Genomic DNA, 18,111 nt, shown 5'->3' on the forward strand with positions numbered 1-18,111 from the left:
ATGTAAGATTTCTATTTTTACAAAAAAGGTCCTGATGTGGTCATCTGTGCGTGGAGCCTGGGCACTGAGCAGGCCCCAGACTAGATGCTAAGGAAGCTGAGATTCCTAGCACAGTCTACACCGTCTAGAGCCTCACGGCCTACTGAGGGAGCGGACGCTCCCAGCACAGACCAGCATGGTAAATAAATACTATAATGACAGCAGTCACAGCTGACTTGGGGTGAGCATTTACTCTGCATGGGGCAAAGCACTTTTCACGCAGGACATGATTAATCGTCACAGCAGCCATTTAAGGCAGGTGCTGTTCTTACCCCCGTGTACAGAGGAGGAAACTGAGTCACAGGCTAAGTAATCTGCAAAGGTCCCACGATGAAGGAATGATGGAGCCTGAACTTGAACCCGGGAGTCTGGTCCCAGGGCCGGTTCTCTTGTGCACAATGCTACAGCCCCTCTGACACACCCAGCCCCTGTAACTGCAAGCCAGAGTCTGGTTGTTTCCTTAGGGGGCCCAGAGTGGAGAGAAACACGGGGGGCTGGGAGTCCAGAGGTGGTAGCCGAAGGCCTGGCTCTCCTGAGGCGTCTGTGTATTTGCAAGCATGTCACTTCTCTTCTCTGAGCCTTGGTTGCTTCCTCTAAAAAGCATGTGTGATCATGGGACCTATCCCAAAACTTGTTGGCAGGCATGTATAAAATACTGTAAGGCAGTATAGTGCCATGGTTGAAAGTGAGTAAGGAAACCAGGTCCAGTTGAGGCTCCACCGGCTGTGTGACCCTGGAGGAGTTATTTAACCACTCTGAGCCATAAAATGCTTGATAGTGGAGTCAAATGAGACTATACGTATGACAGGCGTAGCACAGCTCACGATAACTGCTCAATGTGGTTAGCTTTTATTTTTATTTATTTTTTTAATGTTTATTTATTTAGTTTGAGAGAGTGAGCGGGGGAGGGGCAAGGAGAGATCGAGAGAGGGAGAGAGAGAGAGAAAAGCCTAAGCGGGCTCCGGCTGTCCACGCAGAGCCTGATTCGGGGCTCGACCCCACGAACTGAAAGATCACGACCCGAGCCGAAATTAAGAGTCAGATGCTTAACCGGCTGAGGCACCCAGGCCTCTCAGCACGGTTAGCTCTTAGTGTTTCTACTACTGTAACGAGACTGGTCTTTGGTCTCAGGCGCACCAAGTCCCAAGCTACCGTTTGGGACAGGGAGACATCATGACCTCATGGCTGTGGCATGCTCCGGTCTTTAAAGGACTGTGTGCTGTCGAATGTCACAGCTCTGTGTGCTCTCAAGAAGCAGCGTCAGCAGCAGCTGGGAGCTCCCTGGACATGCAGGGTCTCAGGCCCTGCCCCAGACCTGAGCCAGCCTCCGCGTTTTGACGAGATCCCGGGTCATTCCTAGATACACTCAAGTTTGAAAACCGCTGGTGAACACAGAAGGACTGGTGATAACAGTTTAGGGCCTGGGGTGGGAAGGGTTAATGTTTAGTTTGGCTCCCACCAAGGCACCGGAAACAGAAGGTTCCAGAGATTGAAGTGTATGAACTGATGAGACAGGAAGGCTCCCTTCCTGCCTGTGTGCTGGATGGCCGGGAGCTCCGGCCTGGCACCCGCACTGAGCCTCGAGCTGCAGTGAGGAAGGCCCCTCGTGCTGGGGCAAAGACAGGCCCGAGAGCCTCTGCTCAGGGCTCAGCGTTGCCAGGCTGGCCTCGGGAGGGTCAGTCCTCAAGCCAAGGCCATATGGGGTCTGAGGCAGAGTGGGGGCGCCCAGAGGAGCATCAGGGTTCACTGAGGACTCTCCCTCGGGAGGCAACTGGCCAGCGGCTGGGACAGCGGTGGGAGGGCTTCTGAGGTCTCCCTGTGGCGCCCGCCCTGCTCTCCGGCCCCTGCTTCCCCGGCCTCTAGTGGACGGAGGCGGGGCCCGGATCCTGACCCGGAGCCCTGGCTGTGCTCCCTCCCCAGCGCTGGAGCAGCTGCTCCCCGAGCTCACGGGACTGCTCAGCCTCCTGGACCACGAGGACCTGAGCGACACTGCCCTGGAGAAGAAGATGGCTGTTGCCTCCATCCTGCAGAGCCTGCAGCCCCTCCCAGGTCAGCCTTTGGCACTCTGCCCCCAGCTCCTCAAGAACCTTCAGTAACTCCCCAGGGCCTGCGGCACGAGGAAGCCTAGGGCTCGCCGCGTGGCCCACGTCCTCATCCACTCTGTTCCTTCTCTACCCTGGGCGTGTTCTTCGTACGCCTCCGCCCTCGAGCCACTGAAACTCACGTATGCAACCCACGCTCCACACACACCACGCAGCACGCACATCGCACGCCGTGTGCTCAGCGGCAGGCGTCCTCGTCCACCCCGCCAGGTGATCACTGCGAAGTCCAGAGCTGAGTCAGCTCCGACGAGCTGTGCCGTGTCCCGCAGTGTTGGAGGGGTCTGAGTGACCGGCGGGGTGGGGGGGGGGGGAGGGGGGAGGGGGGTGTCACCACTGGGTGACTCTCGGAGCCTCACTTCCGGTGACAGAACAGGCCGATGTCATCAGCAGCCCTCACAGCACTGTGGGAGGGGCCGTGGCTGGCCCACTGTGTTCGGCCCTGTTTGTCCCCTGGCAGTCCCCAGAGCAGCCCCAGTGCCGGGCCCTGGGCCCCGTTTCACTTGCAGAAGGAGATGCTCAGGTACAATAAAAACAAGAACAAAGTTTGAGAACCCGGGAACTCACGCAGGGTGCGCGCATACGCGGTCCGTGGTGCCGCGTCCCGGTGGGTTCGAGTCCCAGTAGCAGGAGGGGGAGACCGGGCCCTCCTCAGAGACGACAGGTCCCCCTCCCTCCTCACTGCCGGCGTACTCACCCCTCTTCTCACAGCCAAAGAAGTCTCCTGCCTGTATGTGAACACAGCGGACCTCCACTCCGGGCCCAGCTTCGTGGAGTCCCTCTTTGAGGAGTTCGGTGAGCGGCCCTCTCCCACCCCTGCACTGGGAGCCGTCCTCCCCCTGCGCGTGTGAGTCCCCTGCCCGGCCTCTGGAAGGGCCCTCGGACGCGGTGGGGGCCCGGCTCTGACGTTGCAACGCTGAGTCACTTCGGGCAAGTCGCTTGGCCTCCCTGGGCCCTGCCAGGTCCGAAAGCCTAGTCAGAGTCTGTACGGTCATGGGAATCATCCCCCGGATTGGAGGAGAGGCAGGGATGAACGTGCAGGCCAAAGAAGGTGTGGTGCGTCCCGTGCTCTCTCCCCTGCCACTCACGTCCACCGGTAGTGGCCGCATGGCCCCGGGGATGGGCGGTCCCTGCGCCTCCGCAGAAAGCGGAGTGGCACCGTGGGCATGGGAGCAGCCCCGATGGGCAGCGGGCAGGGCGTGGTGGCCCCCTGCTCCTTCCCGAGGGCGGACAGCACTATTCTGCATGGAGAGAGCTGCGGGTCAGGTGGAAGTCTCAGGGACTGAAAGACTGAGGGAAGACACTTGGCCTTCACTGCCCAACTCTTGAAACCCTCCAAAGCACCACACCAGGTAGGGTCTTATTGGACCCTCTTGATAACCCTGGCAGACAGACAAGGCAAGGGATTATTGGGACCAGTTTACAGGTGAGAAGGCCAAACAGGTCTCAGAGTGATGAAGTCACTTAACCAATGTCACTAACAAAGGAGGGGGTGGAGGCCTCCTGACCCCAAATCCAGCCTTCTTCCCGTTTTACCGTGCTCATCCTTGGCTTTCTCTGCCCCAATGGCCTGACCCTTGGTAGACTGTGACCTGAGTGACCTCCGGGACTTGCCAGAGGATGACGGGGAGCCCTGCAAAGGAGCCAGCCCTGAGCCAGCCAAGAGCCCATCTCTGAGACATGTGAGTCACAGCCTGGGTTCCCACATCCTCCAGCCCTCTGTCCCTCTGAAGTGATGAGGGGAGCTTTCCCCCTAACGCCTGGGACCCTCCTGGCTGTGTAGGACCCTGTTCTGAGGGGAGAAACCGGGAGGGGGGTGCTCAGTTGGTTAAACGTCTGACTCTTGATTTTGGCTCAGGTCATGATCTCAGGGTCGTGAGATCAAGCTCTGAGTCAGGCTCTTTGCTGGGTGTGGAGCCTGCTTAGGATTCTCTCCACCCCGCTCTCTCTCAAATGAATAAATAATGAAAGAAAGAAAGAAAGAAAGAAAGAAAGAAAGAAAGAAAGAAAGAAAAGAAAGAAAGGAAAGAAGGAAAAGGAAGGAAGGAAGGAAGGAAGGAAGGAAGGAAGGAAGGAAGGGAGGGAGGAAGGGAGGGAGAAACAGGCTGTGACAATATTTCACTGGCTCATGATGTGCTCACTGTGCCCATGCTTAGCAGGGATGATGCAGTGAACTGACCCTTCCCTTTAAGCACATGGGATGTTCCCCACCCCAACTTCTGACTGCCGTGATAATTAACATGGAGTGTGGGGAATGCTCTGGACCAGGAGTTGGTGGCCCTCCGCCCTCCCCCCTGCGGCTGTGTGGTCTTGGGCAAATCACCTTTCCTTTCTTAGCCTATCACCTATAAAATAAAGGTTTGGATCATGTCTAGGGTTCCCAGCCTTTGTCCAAGGAATTGAGGGAAGGGGCCCATAATCACATCAAACATTATCTGTCAACTACCTAATTCACTATCATCATCACCATCCAGTGGTACCAATTGCTGACCCCTTATGGCGTCCTTTACACGCTCCCAACAACTGATGGAGGTTGGCGCCATTAATGTCCCCATTTTACAGGTAAAGAAACGGAGGCTTAGGGGCACCTGGGTGGCGCAGTCGGTTAAGCGTCCGACTTCAGCCAGGTCACGATCTCGCGGTCCGTGAGTTCGAGCCCCGCGTCAGGCTCTGGGCTGATGGCTCAGAGCCTGGAGCCTGTTTCCCATTCTGTGTCTCCCTCTCTCTCTGCCCCTCCCCCGTTCATGCTCTGTCTCTCTCTGTCCCAAAAATAAATAAACGTTGAAAAAAAAATTTTAAAAAAAAGAAACGGAGGCTTAGAGTAAGTGACATGTCAGTGTCCCACCACTAGTAAGCGATGGAGCCTAATCCCGGTAGAGCAGGGGTTCCCTGGCCCCAGAGCCTAAGGCATTATTGCCTTGCTAAGTCACACGCGTTCCATTTACTTGTCCTGCTGTTCCTCACCTGAATAGAGATGGGGTTCCAGAGTATTGCAGAAGTCACTGTAGCTTTTGATAATTCTGCACGTGCTTAATCAAAAGCACTAACTACGTCTCTGTGGCAGCCCACACAGCTTTTAGATATTACAGAGAAGCCCTGATGCTTCAACAAGTTGGGCAAGGAGGAGAGAACCAAGCAAACTGTCGGCAAACAGCTTCCCACCTCTGCCCTTCTGCCACTCTGTCACAAGTTATGGCTTCCGTTCAGAAACGGTTCCTAGGGGCTCCGGCCTCCCCCTGCCCCAGCCTCGTCCCGTCCCTCCGCCTGTTCCCTCTGCTCTCCTGGCCGCCTAGGTCTCATCCGCCTCCTTTGTCCCCCTTCAGGCAGCCGACCTGCCTCCACCGCTTCCCAACAGGCCCCCACCTGAGGACTACTATGAAGAGGCCCTTCCCCTGGGACCGGGCAAGTCCCCTGAGTACATCAGCTCCCACAGTAAGTTCTCGTCCCCTGCGGGACTGTCCTGCTGGGGCTGGCATTCCAAGGCCAGCACCGTCCAGCCCCGCCTACGTCCTGAGAACCTGGCCTCTCTAATGGTGGCCTGGGAAGGCGGTCAGTGGGCATGGCCCCAGGGATCAGGGGCTTAGGTTCCAGTCCCAGTTCTGTGCGGCCTTGGACAACTCCCTTCCCTGCCCTGAAAATAAGAAAGGGACTGGATCCATGGATATAGATGTGCCTGGATGGAGGTGCACAAATGACCACTGCATCCTGGGTCCTAGCACTGAACCTGCTGCTGGCCTAAGTGCTCCTCCTTGGTGGACTGGTGAGACGGTTCGTACTTAGCAGGACCGCATCTTCTAGGTGGGCGAGGTTACAAAGTCAGTGCCTAGGATAAAAAAGCACATGGCTGAAATCAAAAGGTCTCCCATGTAGAGGGTGGTCACCCCAGGGAATTCACAAAACGATGTAGGAAGTTATAGAAGCTTTACTTATATTTAGCTCAACACTTCTTTTAAAAACTTTCCATGTCAATGTTTTAGAGTTATAGTCTTTATAATCTAATAATAGCATAATGCTTGTAAACAGTCTATACATATAAGAGAGAGACATATATGTATATAATTTGCCCATAAATAAATGGAAGTACATTATATGATTACATTTTTACTGATAGGTGGACCCGATAAAATAATTTAGAGGGCACTGGTGCAAATTACACTTGAAAAATCTCTTAAATCGGCCATAAAGAGTCTCTGCTTTTGACCGACCTCTTAATGGGTTTCCTCCCGCAGTGAGACAAATGGGTGTTTCTCTGAGGATCAGAGAAGTCACTGGCTTGGATATAGGAACTTCACATGACACACAAGAGACTCTATCCTGGTCTTTGTGTGCCCCAGCATTCGTAATTGAACTTGTATGAGATAATGTTTATGCGATGCTATCCTGTCATTCAGTAGCTCAGTGGAATATCTTCCAACCGCCAAAAAATAAATAAAATAGGTCTGTCTGTGCCAATCAGAAATGAATTCCAAGATGCAGCCACTGAAAAATATTCAAACGCTGCAGAATACTGCATTTAATAGGATTCCATTTGTTCCTTGATGGGATACACACATCCCTGCATTCATTTAAAAATTTTTTTTAATATTTATTTATTTTTGAGACAGAGAGAGACAGAGCATGAATGGGGGAGGGGCAGAGAGAGAGGGAGACACAGAATCGGAAGCAGGCTCCAGGCTCTGAGTCATCAGCCCAGAGCCTGACGCGGGGCTCGAACTCACGAACCGTGAGATCGTGACCTGGGCTGAAGTCGGACGCTCAACCGACTGAGCCACCCAGGCGCCCCATCTGCATTCATTTAAATGACTCTCCTGGGATATGCAAGAAACTGTCAACAGCATTCCCCTGTGGGAATTGAATGGAAATCTGGGTGAAGGGAACATACTTTCCCATTCATACTCTTTTGTACTGATTGTGCTTTTCACCCTGGGCATATTTTCTGTATTGTAACAAAATACACATAACGTGAAATGGACCATGTCAACCATTTGACGGGTGTGCAATCAGTGGCATTTAGTACATTCACAGGACTGTGCAGCCAGTTCCCACACCTTTTCATCACTCAAAGAGGAAACGCCATCCCCGTTAAGCAGTCGTTCTTGTTCGCCTTCCCCCTGCGCCCCTGGCAACCACCAGTCTGCTTTCCGCCCCTGTGGATTTGCCTATTCTGAATATTTCACGTGAATAGCATCATACAATGTGTGGCCTTTTGCGTCTGGCTCATTTCCCTTTAGCGTAGTGTTCCCAAGGTTAATCTGCGTCACTGCGTGTACCAGCCCTCATTTGCTCTTTATGGCCAAGTAATATTCCAGTGTAGGGAGAGACCACGTTTTGTTTAGTCTTTCATCAGTTGATGGACGCCTGGGTTCTCTCCACCTCTGGGCTACTGCGGTATATTATTTTCACCACTAATAAACTAGTTAAAGCAGAGTGGAGTGCTGGGGTTGGACCAGGGGATCAGTGGCTGTCTTCAGCCTTGAGATTCTTGGTGTCTGTGGGGCTCCAAGCGGCGGTTTGTATGGGAAGCAGGTGACTTTGTTCTGTTCTCCACTTGAGGACAGGGGAGGAGGGTGGAGACAAAGCGCTGCCGGGCCCTGAATCCCAGGTCAAGCCCCTCAGCTGGGTGAAGCCCCTCCACCTCCCCAGGGAGCTCATGGCTCCCCTCAGATGAGGCAGCAGGGATCCTGGGGCAGGAGGGAAGGGCGGGCCTCAGGAAGGGTCAGGGAGCTTGACCAGGGAGAGGGCGCCAAGCCCATCAGGGAATATCCTTCCTCTGACCCGATGTCCAGCCCTGCCAGGTGTTCAAGAGCACTGCCCCGGGTGTCCCCTCCCTCTTCCCCATCACACCTCCCCCCACCATCCACCTCACAGGATGTTGCCAGCATCTGAGGCTTCAGAGAGCCTGCTGGGAAGGGCAGGCTGGGGCCATCACTTGGGAGCTAGCACTGGGTATCCCAGTTGCTGGGAATTCGAGTGCTGCTGTTCTCAGGAAACAGATGGATGGTAGGGGCTGGGAGCCCAGAGCAGCACGTTGCAGAACAGTGTGGTTTGACGGCCAGTTGTACTGGGTGAAGAAGGAAGGCTTCCTGGAAGAGGGTATGTGCCCCTATTCCCTGAGCGGGCAACCTCAGTTCTTATCCAGGCTCTGTCACTAGCAAACTGTGTGGAGCCTCAGTTTCCTCATCTGTAAAATGGGGCTGATACCTATCTCCCTGCATTATGGGAATCAAAGGAGGTGAAAATAATAATGACATCTAGCATCCGTCTAGCACATTCTGTGTGCCAGGCACTGTGCTAAGAGCTTATATGCATTTTATCACTTGTCCAAGGTGGGCACTGTTCACATCACTTTAGGGTGAAGACCCTGAAATGCAGAGAAACTGTGGGATTTTCCCCCCAAGGGCACTAAACAAATGGTGGCGACAAATTTGATCTCAAATCTGATCCAACCCAAAGCACGTGCCCTTAACCCACTGGCCTTCAGAGCATGCCCCAGTGACCATCTGGATCAAAATAATCTTAACTGTTGAAAAAAAAAATCCGATTTCTTGAACTTCTGTATAGTTTTTATTTTTCCATGTTTTGTAATGCCCTATTAAATAGGCTTTTTTAAAAAAAATGCAGATTCCTCAGCTCAGCCCACACAGTGAATCAGAATCTCTGGGGGTACAGCCCGGGCATCTGCATTTTAAAGAGACCCCGGTAGTTCCGATGCAGAATACAGTTTAAGATAGCCCCCACCCCTGCGCTGTGCTGCCAGCTCAGTGGGAATGTGCTGGGAAAACTCCACGTAGACAGCTGTTGTGGTCACTGTTGCAAGCACTACCATTATCTTCTTTAGTCCAGTTCCTCCGTGGTATAGCCACAGAGGTTTAGGAGAATCGCTTTCACCAGAGGGAGCAAGCATATGCATCAGGAGGGGAGTGGAAGGACTGAGGTGACAGAAGACAAGGGGGGCTAAGCCCAGGCAGCTGGAGCACCACTCCTTGCCGTACAGGGATCAGAGCCATGACCAAGATACACACACACACACACACACACACACACACACACACACACACACACCAATGCTGTGGGATCACTGAGGAGGGGCTGACTATTCTCTGCCCGAGAAGGTCAGAAGAAAGATCTTTGATCTGGGTATTGAAGGATGAGTAGGAGTTCTCTAGCAAAAGCTAAGACAGCACACAGAATAGCGTGAACACAGCCTGGAGGTGTGACAGGGCCCAGCAGGGCAGCTCCTGGTCACAGGAGCACAGAGAGCATGTGGGGAGCTAGAGCAGAGAGAAGGCCCCTCACCATGGCCAGGGAGCTGCGGGGAGCTGCACTGTCTCTTCCCCAAGCAGGGCCAGGGTGTCTGGGGTCTTCCCCAGCCACAGCCCCTGCAGTCTGCCTGTCTCTCTCCAAGGTGCTGCTCCCTCCACCAACCCCACAGATAGCTGCAGCCCAGCCCACTCCATCATGGACGGTTACTACGAGGATGCAGATAGCAGCTACCCTGCGACCAGGATGAATGGGGAGCTAAAGAACTCCTGTAAGTATGGGGCAGGTATTCAGAAGGGTTCTGTCCTCAGAGAGCAGGCCTGACCTGATCCTTGGGATACACGTGTGTGCCAGCCCCTCTGGGTCACCACAGAAGCCCCAAGCCCTGGTACTCCGTGACTCCAGGGTTCAGTGGAAGGACCACTGATATGGGAGTCAGGAGCCCTGGATCTAACCCTCGCCCTGATCCTTGGTGACTGACCTCGAATGAGTCATTTATTCTCTTTGAGCCTCCAGTTGCCTTCTGTATAAATTGGGGATTTGCGGGTGCTGTGAGAGTCCCTTGAGATTGTGGATGTGAAGCTGTTGGGGTAATGACAGTAGCCGATGTTCACTGAGTGCCCGCCGAGTGCCAGGCACTGGGCTGAACGCTCTGCATTCACTGGTGCTCACAGCCGGATGAGGTAGATACTGTCCTTCATTATGACCATGTTACCGATAAGAAAGCTGGACTCTGAGAAGTGAAGTCACCGAGATCGCAAGGCCAGTGGTAAATCTATACAGCATGGTGCCCATGCGGGGGTTAGCGATCACCACGATCACACCTCACGCCCACCCCCTCCTGGTCCCGGGACCCCGGGGCAAGGACATCTGCACAAGGGTATGGAGGTGCCTCCCAGGCAATGACACAGTAGCGGGTCCTTTCCTGTGGTTCCTGCAGACAACGACTCTGACGCAATGAGCAGCTCCTACGAGTCCTACGACGAGGAGGAGGAGGAAGGGAAAGGGCCACAGCCCACGCACCAGTGGCCCTCGGAGGAGGCCTCCATGCACCTGGTGAGGGACTGCAGGATATGTGCCTTCCTGCTGCGGAAAAAGCGCTTCGGGCAATGGGCCAAGCAGCTGACCGTCATCAAGGAGGACCAGCTCCTGGTGAGTGGCTGCGGATATGTGCCTCTGGGCCTCACGTGGCCTTACGTGTGTGTGTGTGTGTGTGTGTGTGTGTGTGTGTGTGTGTGCAGGCATGTCTGCCTCAGTTCCTCTGGGCTTGCTTTGTGCACAGAGGCTCTCCCACTAGAGCAGAATGGAACACACACACACACACACACACACACACACACACACACACACACATATTCAAAGACCTGATAAAGACGTTGCCAAGTTTTGTTTTGCCAGGAATGAATTTTTTATCACTTAAAATTATTTTATTTTTTTTTAGAGACAGAGGGAAAGTGTACAAGCAGGGGATTGGGGGGGGGGGGGGGAGAGAGAGAGAAAGAGAGAAAAAGAGCATGAGCACAGGAGAGGCAGAGAGAGAAAGAATCCCAAGCAGCCTCCATACTGTCAGCACAGAGCTAGACGTAGGGGCTAGAACCTATGAACCGTGAGATCATGACCTGAGCCAAAATCAAGAGTCAGACACTTAACTGACTGAGCCACCCAGGCACCCCAGTCACTTTAAAACAATGTTTGTTGTTTTCATTAGGCAAGTAAATGTGTTCATTTATAAAACTAGAGAAAAACATGATGAAAACCATTTTTCAAAAGCCACCTACAATCCCATTGATCAAGGGCTAACCACTGTTAAGTTTTAATATACATATTTCCACCCTCATTTCCACACATCTGTCTTTTCTAAAACTGAGCCCATGCAGCACTTACAATGGAACTTGCTTTCTTAGTTTTTTTTTTTAATTTGCCATCATTTCGTAAAAGAAAATGTGCCTTTAATTCCAGAGTAGGAATGCGGACATAATTCAAAAATATTCATAGCTGTTTAACCCCAAGTCTGTTGACAAGCCTTGCCCAACAGATACTCATTTGAAACATGACATTTTTTTCATCCTGGAGCAGTGAGAAGCTCACCCCAGGCCAGAACCAGTCCCAAGGTCATGACCCTTCTTCCCACTCCTTAGGCCATTTTTTTTCTTGACATATTGCATTGGTTAGGATCTCCAACACAATGTAAATGTCGGTGGAAGAGCAGGCGCCCTTGTCTCAGTCCAGAGCTCAAAGCGAGAGTTACAAAGTTCACTATTAAGGCTGATATTTGCTCTGACAGGTCTGTAGAAGGTCTTTATTATCACATTAAGGAAGTCCCCCCTCTGTAGGTCTAGTTTGCTCATTTATACTACAGATGGGTGGGGAATTTTATCAAATGCCTATTCTGTGTCTATTGATAGATGTGGCTTTTCTTTTTTTTCTACTTATATGATGAATTATAGTGTTGGTTTTTAAAGGCTAGTGCACTCTTGCAATCCCAGAATAAATAAAGAATAAATAAAGTCTTGATACAGTATGCTTTTTATATGTGTCAGATTCCATTTGCTAATTTTTTTGTAGGGCTTTTGCAACCAGGTTGAGATGAGCTTATCATTTTTCTTTTTTGGAATGTCATTGTCAGGTCTCAGTATCAAGGTAATGCTGGCTTCATAATAAGAATTGGGAAGTGATAATCATTGATAAACTATTGATAAACCAAGCCCAGTCTTCCATCACGCCTAGAATTCTCTCTCCCACATTCCTGCTAGGTAGCCCATTAGGAGCACGGAGCTGGCTTCCTTCCGAGACAGGCTGTGTCTTCTCTGGTTCTTTAGACTAGAATGGTCTACCTAGTTTTATGCTAAAATCTGCCTCTTCCTGATGAGTGGTTGTGCCCCTGGGGCCCCGCAGTAGCCCTTGCGATCTGAAGATTGTCCAAAAATGCCCCCTTTCCAGACTACTCTTCTCTGGAATGAATAGCCACAGCCTCTGTCTTCATGCAGTGCCCACAGCTGGGCTTGGTGGGGGAGGTCTCTGTGGGGTAGGTCGAGCTCCCCCAAGTCCTCCTCCGCCCTCCCCTCCAGAAGGGTGACCCCGTCTCTTCCTGCCCAGTGCTACAAAAGCTCCAAGGACCGGCAGCCACATCTGAGGCTAGCGCTGGATATCTGCAGCGTCATCTACGTGCCCAAGGACAGCCGGCACAAGAGGCATGAGCTGCGCTTCTCCCAGGGGGCTACCGAGGTGCTGGTGCTGGCACTACAGAGCCGGGAGCAAGCCGAGGAGTGGCTCAAGGTACTGTGCCCTCTCTGCCCCACCCCTCCCGCCCCTCCTTCCTCTCTTCCCAGGCCCGGCTCTCAGCACAGTGGGCTCTCATCCCTGGGAGAGCAGGCCTTGCTCAGGGGAGGGGTGGTGATCGGCGACCTGTGCATGGCGAGGGCTTACTCGTGGAAGTGGGCTCAGACATCTCCAGGAGACAGACCCCAGGCTGGAGTCCTGCCTTCCTTCTAGTTACTTGAATCCTCTTTCTGACACCCTTACTGTGGGCTTGTCCAGGCTGCACATGTGTACCTCCTGGAATGGGGAGCTTGATATCTTTAAAGGAAGCTAATTTTATCAGTGGATAAAGCTAATCCTTAAAAAAAATAAAAATAAGAAATAAAAACAAAAAACAGGAAAACTCCTTCCTGTCTTAGGTGAAATGTGCATGCTTGCAACCTCCACCTGTGGTCCGGCTTCTGCATCTTGCCTCTGACTGCAGAACAATTAGAGTTACCTTATGCTGAGCACTTAACTTCGTGCCATGTGTTGCGCTAAGAGCTTCACATCCATGACCTCATTTACTGTTTGCAATAGGACTATTATCGTTCCCATTGTACAGATGAGGAAACTGAGACACAGGAATCTGACGTGACTTGCCAAAGGTCACACAACCGAGTGGTTTGAGCCAGGATTAGAAGCTGACAAGGAAATCTCCTCCAACGGCCATAGGCAGGGTGCCATAGTGATGACAGGGGAGGACTCTGGTGGCGCACGGACTTGAGTTCAAGTCCCAGGCCTAAGTGGCACTTACTGGCTATGTGATCTTCTGCAAATGACTTTGCCTATCTGTGCCTCAGTTTGCTCTTCTGTAAAATGGTTCTTGTAAAGATTCTAGAGAGCATTTAATAGGGTGCCCCCTAGGCAGGAAGTACTTAGTAACTGTGAATGATCACTGTGGGGTGGTGGTGGGGCCCCTATCCCCAGTCCCTTACCGCCGGCCATGTCCCTGCACCCTGCCCCTCTTTCACTCTGACACCTTTCTGCCTTTTCCTCTGATCTTCCTGCTGAAACAAAGCAACCAGACACCTTCCTCCCTCCCTAGCCTCCCTTCCTTCCTGCGACAACCAGCTCTCCCCTGGGATGTTTAGTGTTGCTCATTATCTTTGTCTCAGGAGGGGAAGGAAGTGAGAGAACCTGCTTTCTGGGGGAGACTCTGCCCTCCAGGGGCTGGGTGGGTCAGCAGAAGGAGCCCTAGACTGGAGATTGAGACTAAAGACTGAGCCTGGACTGGGGACAGTCTTGACATCCCGATGCTGGCAGGTCATTAGTCCAGAGGTTAAGGTCAGGCAACCATGGCTTCATTCTCAGAGCCCCATCATCCTAATCTGTGACATGGGGATCCCACTTGTCCCTGCCCCTCAAGGCTGCTATGGGGATACAGTGGGATAACCCACGTAAAGCCACGGATTGGTGAGCAACCAGCGGCGGCCAATCTGATTTCATGCTCAGGTCATGTGAATGCCATGGAATCTCAGCTCCCACATCTTCAAAATGGAGGAGACAGCCCCGGCCACCCTACAGGCTGATGCGGAGGTTCCGCACGGTCACAGAAGACAGTCCCTCACGCTTGTGCAGGGCGTCCTGGTTCACGTGGCCCTTCACACCCACGATCGCACTGGTCCTCAGGCAACCCAAGGACGTAAGCAGAGGGCCAGTATTATCCCCATGTTACAGACAGGGAAGGCGAGGCCCAGAGGAGAAAATGGCTTTCGCAAAGCCACACAACTAATTAGCAACGGAGCCAGGTCTAGAAGCCACGCCTCTTGTTTCCCAGCCCCCTGACTTTTCGATTCAACGGGTAGACACAGGAGAAAGCCGTGTTCAAACCCTGATGGGCCCCATACGTGTGGCGGGAGGCCACATCGACCCATTCCTGCTGCCTCCACAGTATCTCTGCCCACCTGCTCACAGCTGTGTGTCCTCTCCACAGGTCATCCGAGAGGTGAGCAGGCCTGCCGGGGGCACAGAGGGGGCAGACATGCCCAGATCCCCAGTCCTCGTGTGCAAGCTGGACCTAGACAAGGTACATCTGTCTCCACGAGGCCTCCTCTGTGCCAGGCAGTGGTGACTCAACAGGGGCTGTGCCCCCGGGGAAATTCACAGGCTGGTGGTGAAGCCAAGCCATAGAGCTGGCACCTCAGCATATCAATAAACGTCTACTGAATTGATGAACGCACGAATGAACGAATGCCCATGTCCAGGGTGCAGTGTGAGCCAGAGGAGGGAGTAACTAACACCGCCAGGACAGGAGGAAGTCGCGGTTGACCGGAGCCATTTAAAGCAAATTGGGAACTGTCAGAAGAGTGTGGCCCGATGGGACGCAAGCGAGGCGGTCATTTAGCGATTGCTCAGGCAGTCGGAAAGTATGTGCCTAGTGCCTTTGCTTTGCCAGGTGCCGGTGGGTGATGAAGGGACTCAGCCCCAAACCCACACACACGGGGCTCACATGATATAATAAAGGTTAGTATTCATAGAGTATGACTGTGTGGCCGACAGCGTCTCTGATGCTTTACATGAATGGCCTAATTTAATTTCCACAACAACTCTTTGATGAGTCACATTTTCAGAGGAGGAAGCTGAGGCACAGAGAGGTTTGCCCAAAGTCGCAGAGTCAGTAAGAAACAGAGCAAGGATGTATATACCCCCCAGACACCTGGCTCTTGATGGTTTCGCCATCCCATCGCTCACGGAGGGGCAGACTGAGCTCTGCTCGGGGAGCAGGCCGGGAGCGCCGTGCGGCAGGTGCACAAGAGCCATCCTGACAGAGACACACGCTGCGCTCCCCAGGGCGGGGCAGACGCGAATGCTGGGCTGCGGGAGTGCTGGGAGTGAAGAGTACCAGGTACCCAAGGGCCTGCTCCTGTCTCAGGCGTCGGGGAAGCTTCTCCGAGAGAGCACATTTGTGAGAGTGAACAGCTAGTAAGGAAGGGCGACACTGTATGGGGGCAGAGGTGGGCCAAGGGACAGGGGCTGCTGGGGCACAGTGGAAGCAAAGCTGCAGGGTCAGCATGTAGTCCCTAAGAGAGGACAGGTAGGGGGCTCTCATGCCAGGCAGATGCTGGAGAAGTGCAACCCTACCCTCACTTGGCCCTTGCCGTTAGTAGGGCCTGAAGGAAAGCAACATTGACTGCGTAAACGTGTAGACGCATATACGCACCTGCAGGTGCGTGCCGTGGTTCGGTCCCGGGCGTGTGCAGAGGAATGTTCCTGGGGCCGAGCGTATAGGGGGAGGGCAGCTCAAATATTTAGGGGGGTGTGTTTGGAGTGGGGACATGGTATCGGTGGCTCTGTCTCTCCATGGAGTCTTGTACGTGAAGTGTCACCGTCATTAAGTCAGTTCCAAAGTGTTCAGAATGTGTTTTGTATTTGCCTTCTATCTTGATGAAAAACTTAACCACCCGTACACCACTGCAGAACAAATAGAAACAAATAACTTGTTTCACACTTGTTTCTCTCCCTGTAGGGGAGATCCATTATGCTTTTGACAGATCTGGCCCAATTCTGGCCGTTGCCATGTTTCCAGCCTTTGGAAATCGGGGGGAGCGCATGGCCTCTCCTAGCTCCCCCTGCCCCCAAGTTCTGTGCGTATAGCAAAGCATCCCTGAGCCTGGTCTGGGAAGTCGTTGGCAGGAAAGGTGGAGAGGCCTCAGAGCTCTGTAATTCTTTTTAAATGGGTTGGTGCCATTTCAATCCTGTCCCAAGTCTGGCTGGCACAGTTGAGCTTTTTAGAGCAAGAGGGCAGCACTTTGCGGAAGTGTTAGAAGTGATTCGGTCTGTTGTCTGTTGGCCTTGCCATTGCACTTGGGCCGGCTCCCTGGGGAGGGTGTGCCTCAGGTGAGAAAACAGAGCCTTGGGGAGAGGAAAGGATTTTCCCACATTCTTATGACTAACGACCCCTCTTTTGTCACCACTGATATCTCCTGGTCCCTAACTATTCTGAACATGCCAACCCGTCCCTTTCTCTACATCCTGTCATCTTAGCGCCTCCCTTTCCCGCGTCTGACCTTGCCCAGGACGACACTGTCTTATGTGGCTCTTTCCCTTACAGTCTGTCCCCACTATGCCACTGGCGATCACTCCCTAAACCAGTTGCATTACATCAGTATCCCACTTAAATACCTTCCCACTTAAATGCCAAATATGGAAAACCCTGGGAATTTATTACACCTAATTGTCTGGCTCCCCAAACAGGCTGTGAGAGATTCGAAGACACGACCATTCTAAGTCAGCATTGTCTTCCCCATACCTGGCATAGTGTCAGGACGTGAGAGTTGCTGACAAATATTTGTTAGGCAATCATCATGTGCAGAGGTTGGGGGGATTGAACCAACAAAGGGGAACCTCTGAGTGTGCCCTCTGACATGGGACTGTCTGTGTCCCTCCCCAGAGACTGTCTCAAGAGAAGCAGACCTCAGACTCGGACAGCCTGGGCATGGGTGATAACTGTTCCACTCTGGGCCGCCGGGAGGCCTGCGACCATGGTAGGAGCCTCTGGGGGTTCAGGCTGGAGGATGCCAGAGCCGGGAGGGGTCCTGCCTGGGCACACAGCGCGGAGCAGGTCCTGGCCACCCTGGAGATCTGGGTAGGGTGACCTGCTCCGTCCACACCTGCAGCCACAGCCAGGCCCCATGTGCGGGCTGAAAGGGCCGCTGGGAAGGCCGGGGTGGGTGGATCGGGGACTTGGGGCTCCCTCCCTTCCCCTAACCCATCTCCATGGCAACAGGCAAAGGGAAGAAGAGCAGTCTGGCAGAGCTGAAGGGTTCAATGAGCAGGGCTGCAGGCCGCAAGATCACCCGCATCATCAGCTTCTCCAAGAAGAAGCCGCTGGCTGATGGCCTACAGACATCCTGCCCCGACCAGGAGGTCCCGTGCTGTGGTGGGTCCTGGGCACCAGGAGGAGGATGTTCAGACCCTGCTGCTGTGGACCCCTGGGCTAAGCCAGAAAACCCTCTGAGCCTCCTCCACCTTGCCCCCAAGGCAGAGGATAGAATCCTACCTAACCCCCACAGCATCAACATTCCATGCCTTTCCGCGACACTCAGCAGAAGGAAAAGCCAACTGACCCCCCATTTCTGTGTTCCCTGTGACCTTAGCTGCAATCACCACCTGCCTCTGGGCCTCAGTTTCCTACACCGTGATGGAGGGAGAGTATCTTATTTCCTCTTGGCACGTAACATGCCGGGTGTGTAAGTTACGAACTAGTCTTTTTTTGAGAGAGAGAGAGAGAGAGAGAGAGAGAGAGAGAATGCGAGCAGGGGAGGGGCAGAGAGGGAGACACAGAATCTGAAGAAGGCTCCAGGCTCTGAGCTGCCAGCACAGAGCCGGATATGGGGCTTGAACCCACAAACCGTGAGATCATGACCTGAGCTGAAGTCAGACACAACAGACTGAGCCACCCAGGCGCCCTGAC

General features: G+C 53.2%; 1 protein-coding gene across 4 annotated transcripts in view; it reads left to right on the forward strand.

Annotated features, from left to right (window-relative positions):
* Positions 1 to 18,111, forward strand: part of AFAP1L1 (actin filament associated protein 1 like 1) — a 63,222-nt gene that overhangs the window by 25,521 nt on the left and 19,590 nt on the right. For all 4 annotated transcript variants that reach the window (XM_086679060.1, XM_086679048.1, XM_086679065.1 and 1 more), the window contains exons 2-11: positions 1,960 to 2,088; positions 2,850 to 2,933; positions 3,723 to 3,820; positions 5,462 to 5,570; positions 9,544 to 9,669; positions 10,339 to 10,550; positions 12,495 to 12,674; positions 14,632 to 14,724; positions 17,089 to 17,182; positions 17,425 to 17,577. In XM_086679060.1, the coding sequence (XP_086535186.1) occupies positions 1,960 to 2,088; positions 2,850 to 2,933; positions 3,723 to 3,820; positions 5,462 to 5,570; positions 9,544 to 9,669; positions 10,339 to 10,550; positions 12,495 to 12,674; positions 14,632 to 14,724; positions 17,089 to 17,182; positions 17,425 to 17,577 (1,278 nt within the window). The remainder of the gene's footprint in view (positions 1 to 1,959; positions 2,089 to 2,849; positions 2,934 to 3,722; positions 3,821 to 5,461; positions 5,571 to 9,543; positions 9,670 to 10,338; positions 10,551 to 12,494; positions 12,675 to 14,631; positions 14,725 to 17,088; positions 17,183 to 17,424; positions 17,578 to 18,111) is intronic.

Source organism: Puma concolor, chromosome A1 (genome assembly GCF_028749965.1).
Source record: "Puma concolor isolate L17-30 chromosome A1, mPumCon1.1.hap2, whole genome shotgun sequence".
Lineage (NCBI taxonomy): Eukaryota > Metazoa > Chordata > Mammalia > Carnivora > Felidae > Puma > Puma concolor.